Raw genomic sequence first — 5,268 nt, 5'->3', positions numbered from 1 at the left:
CTATCGGACCAAGCTTCAAATAGTATCTTATTTTGGAGAGCTTTTATTAGATATTTATTTATCAAGTACACCGTCATGTACACCGCTTTCGTCTAAAAAAATTTTGGAAGGTCTTTGTTTTTGAGTATAAATCTAGCCATCTCAAAAATAGTACGATTTTTTCTTTTAGCAACTTCATTTTGTTCCAGTGTGTAGCCAATGGTCAATTACCTTTGTAAACTAACATCTTCACAAAACTTCTCAAATTTATTTGAGTTGTATTCACCACCTCTATCACTTCTTAGCACCTTGATGTAGTGTTCACTTTGTCTTTCCACAAGATTTTTAAATTTCTTGAAGATGATGAATACCTTGCACTTATGTCTCATAAAGTACATCCATATCATTCTTGAGTAGTCATCAATATAGGTAATGAAATAGATGTTACCAGCATAAGAAGAATTTTTCATAGGCCCATATATGTCGGTATGAACAAGCTCTAATGGTGCTTTAGCTCTCCATGCATGCTCTTTTGGAAATACCTCTCGGTGTTGTTTTTCAAGTGCACATCCTTTACAAACTTCTTTCTTGTCTTGTATCACTGATAGACCATGCACCATATTCTTTTGATGTAGACTTTTTAAGTTTTAAAAGTTCAAGTATCCATACCTTTTGTGCCATCGCTATGACTCATCATTCACCTCCATCTTCCATGCAACATTCTTTGCATAGTGCAAAATGAGAGGAAAGCTTCTATTTTTCTCCATGTTAATATTTGCCATAAGTTACTTTTTCTCTCCTTTGTCATATATCTTGCATCGATTGTATTCAAAGTGCACAATGTGCCCATGCTCAATCAATTGCCCAACACTTAGAAGATTTTGTGTCAAGTCTGAAACAAGTAGAACATCATGGATAAACTTCCTCCTTTTCTTTGTGTCAATTGCAATTGTCCCTTTATCTTTTGCTTGAACTAGTGCACCATTTTTAATCTTCACTTATGAGATTGAAGAACTATCAATGTCAACAAAGATAGACTTGTCACCAGTCATGTGGTTGCTACATCCACTATCAAGGTACCATACATCATTTCTTTGCTCCACCACGGTTTGACATACATAGAATATGCTTTGGTCGCTTTCATTTTCTTCGAAGAAGTGTGCTTACTCACTTGTTTGCTACCTCCAATCTTTTTGAACGTGGTTAAATTTTTTACAATTATAACATTGGGGTTCCCTATAAACCAATAATTTTTTTCAACATGAGATGACCTTTTACATATATTGTACCTAGGTTGAGTGCTCTCATCATTTTAACTTCTTCAAAATTATTTCTTTCCCTTTCTTTTCTTCTCATATTTCTTTCTCTTCTATTTTGGTTTCCACCTCAAGATGACTCTCTTTTAACTTGTGTGCATGACTAGATAGTTTTTTTTAGGACTTTTGTCAAACATCTTGAGCTTAGATTGAAAGGCACTTTCTAATGATGATTTTTTGTGCTTAAACAATCTTTGCTCATTAGCTTCAAGAGATCCCATCAACTCATGAATACTTAAAGTAGAAAGATCTTTAGATTCTTCAATAATAGTAACTATGGTATCAAACTTTGGAGGCAAACTAGTCAAAAAATTTTCATATATTCTTTGCTCGATGATGGTTTCACCATAGCTCTTCATTTGATTAACAATCTTCATAATTTTGAAGAAATAATCCTTTAACCTCTCATGTTCTTACATTCTCAAATTATCTAACTCTCTTCTTAGAGTTTGAAGTTTGATAGTTCTCACCTTGGTGTTCTCTTGAAATTCCTCTTGCAAGATATCCCATGCCTCCTTTGATTTGGTAGCTCTAATGATTCTTGAAAAAATCTTATCGAACACCACTTGTTGGATGAAGAAGATGGCTTTGGCATCCTTCTTTTTATAGCCCTTCATTTGCTCCCTTTATTGGTTGGTTGGAGTGGATGGCTCTTTATACACACTCTCCATCAAATCTCAAATCTCTTGTGAAATGAAGAGGATTTTCATCTTAATGCTTCAATAATCATAGTTTTCTTCATCAAAAATAGGAATAGAAGATATTGATTGATGCTCATATCGATGTTGTTTGAACTTGCCATGGAAATTTTTTTGAATGGGGCTCTTTTTCTCACCTGTTGTCTTCAAACTCAAATCTTGTTGATCTTTCTTGCTTTGATATTATTTTTGTTGGCTTTGTTACTAGATGAAATTTGGGAGGAGATTGGAGTAAAGAATGAGATGAAAAATTTTGAAGAGAATGTAGATCTAAGGTTCTTTACATAAGGTCTCTTATATGTGAGGCTATCATATTCTATAAAAATTTATATATTAATATATAAATTATTATGATAATATGAGTACAATTATATATAAGTCAATATATGAATCCAACGTATAACTAAACCAAAACATAGGAATTGAAAGGACCATACATTACATTTTAACAAATTAGGCTCGAAACAGCAACGGCGAGGATGCTAGTGTTCCACTGTTTCCATTGACGACATTGACCTCATGTCCAGCTGAACGCGATGGGGCTGGCCACGACGTGCTTCCCGTCGGACCACTCGAGCCGGCCGAACCCTGACGATACCGACGGCGGCGATGGTGATGAGAAGCTCACCGTGTAGCTCCTCTTCTCCCCCTTCTTCGTGAAGCTCAGCTCCGCCGGCTCCACCCCCACCTTCACTGCCCCGCCGGCCACCGCAGTCGTCACCATCGACTTGTACGTCCCCGGGCCTCCCACGTTGGTCACCGTCCTCGTGTGCTTCACCGTCTTCACGCTGCCTCCGGCCCCGCTCCCCTTCTGGAACACCACCGCGAAGGACGGGTAGTTGAGTCCCGACACCGCGTAGGTCCTCGTACTGTCGCAGGTATAGTTGGTTCTTTTGGCCACAGTGGCGATATGGCGGGAGGTGTACTTAAGCGCGCAGAGGAAGTCGATGTAGTCCTCGGTGGTGAGGTCGTAGATGAGGCCCGGATCCACGGCGCGCGGGGGGTCCACGTGGCCGGCGCCGTAGTCGAAGGGGGTGGCGGCCTTGCCGGTGGCGACGTCAAGGAGGCCGCCATCGCCTTCGGGGTAGGCGGAGTAGGCGGTGGTCATGAGGGCGGAGCGGACAGCGGCGGGGCTCCAGTCCGGGTGGGCCGCTTTGAGGAGGGCGGCGATGCCGCTGACGTGGGGGCACGACATGGAGGTCCCAGAGATTATGTTGAACTCCACCCGACGCAAGTCCACCGACAGGCTGGTCGGACCCGCCGCCCCCGTCCACCCGGCAAGGATATTGACCCCCGGGGCGATCAGGTCCGGCTTCAGGATCTCCGCCGTCACGAAGTTCGGCCCCCGCGACGAGAACGCCGCCACCACCGGCGACGGCCGCACCCCGATCTTCGTCCCCCCGAATCCGATCGTCGCCGTCGGACTTTTATGCGATCGTAGATACTCTCTGATGGCATCACCGGCCTTCTGGCCGACGGCGGTGGCCGGGAGGAGGTGGGCGCCGGCAACGAGCTCCTCGCCGTTGGCGTCGGTGTTGGCGAGTACCATCCCGGCGCCGCAGGCTTCGCGCACCACGTATCCCTTCTGGACACCCCGACTCATCCCACGGTCGCAGAGAACGATCTTCCCGGCCACCTTCTCCGGTATCAGGGTCCCCGGCATGCAAAGATTCCCCTGGGTGGCGTTGCTGGCGTTGCCAGCGTACACGAAGGGGAGAGGCGATTTCGGAAGCAGCTTCCCACTATAGAGCGACACCCCGGTATAATTCTTGCCATTTCCGAGCACAACGTAGGCGGGGAAGTCCCGGTCGATAGTTCCAGCGCCCACAGTAATAATCCAGGGGGCGACGTTGGTGACGCTGGAGGCGATGGGGCCGCCGTTACCGGCTGAGCACGAGATCAGGAGCCCTTTCTCCATCGCGTTGAACGCTCCGATCGCGATGTTATCCTCATAATATTCCGTCATCTTGCCGCCAAGCGACAGAGAAAGGACGTGGCACCCGTCGTCCACCGCCCTGTCCATGGCGGCGAGGATGTCGGAGCTGAAGCACCCGGCGGCCCAGCACACCTTGTACGCGGCGACGCGCGCCCGCGTCGCCATCCCGCGGGCGGTGCCGTTAGCGAAGCCGAAGAGGCTGGCGTCCGTCACGGCGGAGCCGGCAGCGGTGGTGGCGGTGTGAGTCCCGTGGCCTTCGTCGTCCCGCGGAGACCTGGACTCCGTGGTCCCGTTGATGGGGCCTACTGTGGCCTCGTAGCCTTTGGAGAAGAACCGCGCCCCGATCAATTTCCGGTTGCACGACGTCGCCTTGAAGTCCTTCGCCTCCTCGCACGCTCCCTTCCACCCGGCCGGCACCGGTCCGAACCCCGTGTCGTCGAAGCTCTTCCTCTCCGGCCATACCCCGGTGTCGAGAAGTCCCACCACGACGTCGCTGCCCGTGTCGGCCTGCGGGAAGAGACCGTGGCTCTCATCCAGGCCTAGGAACATGGGCGTCCGGGTTGTGTGGAGCTCGTAGCGGACCTCCGGGAGAACGGAGAGGACGCCCTCACGGGATTCCAAGGTGGCGGCCTCGGCGGGGGTGAGACGGGTGGAGAAGCCGTGGGAGACCGTGTCGTAGGAGTACAGGATCTCGGCCGAGTCGGAGACGGAGCGGAGGGAGGCGTGGTACCAGTGGCCGTGATCAGTGAAGGTGTCCGGCATCCGGGACTTGGCCATGTGGACGATGTACGTCCGGCGCTTCTCCTCTGCTGCTGCTACGTGGCAGAAGGAGGAGGAAGAGTAGAGGAGGAGGAGGAGGAGTGCCGCCGACGCCATCACTGGTCTCCCCGTTTCGGTGGCGTCGGCGAGCTCTATTTGTTATTTAAACGAGAGGAGAAAGTGAGAGAGGGTTGGGTGGATGGTGGGAAAGAGGATCCCGTCCCTTCGTCCCGAAGGGATGATTGCTGGTTGAGAATCAAGAGAAAACGAGAGAGAGAGAGAGAGAGAGAGAGAGAGACATGGATAAGGTTTTGTCTTTAAGGTTGAGCTCTCTGAATGTATGTATATAATTAGGATGAATGTATGTATGGACAGCTGAGAACCAATGCTCATTTTAATTAGGATGAAGAATCTTTGGAAGAGCTTGTTACATGCTCATTCTGTGACGTACTATTACTTTCTCGGGATAAGGTTTTGTCTTTAAGGTTGAGCTCTCTGAATGTATGTATATAATTAGGATGAATGTATGTATGGACAGCTGAGAACCAATGCTCATTTTAATTAGGATGAAGAATCTTTG

General features: G+C 48.2%; 1 protein-coding gene across 1 annotated transcript; it reads right to left on the bottom strand.

Annotated features, from left to right (window-relative positions):
• Positions 1–2,307: 2,307 nt before the first annotated feature.
• LOC105033248 (subtilisin-like protease SBT1.7) lies at positions 2,308–4,957 on the bottom strand. The gene has a single exon (XM_010907968.4). It carries the CDS (start codon positions 4,803–4,805, stop codon positions 2,511–2,513), a length of 2,295 nt encoding a protein of 764 aa, XP_010906270.3. The 5' UTR covers positions 4,806–4,957; the 3' UTR covers positions 2,308–2,510.
• Positions 4,958–5,268: the final 311 nt, after the last annotated feature.

Source organism: Elaeis guineensis, chromosome 6, assembly GCF_000442705.2.
Source record: "Elaeis guineensis isolate ETL-2024a chromosome 6, EG11, whole genome shotgun sequence".
NCBI lineage: Eukaryota > Viridiplantae > Streptophyta > Magnoliopsida > Arecales > Arecaceae > Elaeis > Elaeis guineensis.
This window is presented reverse-complemented; position numbering and strand designations above follow the sequence as displayed.

Coding starts and splice junctions, on each gene's coding strand:
- LOC105033248 (XM_010907968.4), bottom strand. CDS start 4,805: ATGGCGTCGGCGGCACTCCTCCTCCTCCTCCTCTACTCTTCCTCCTCC.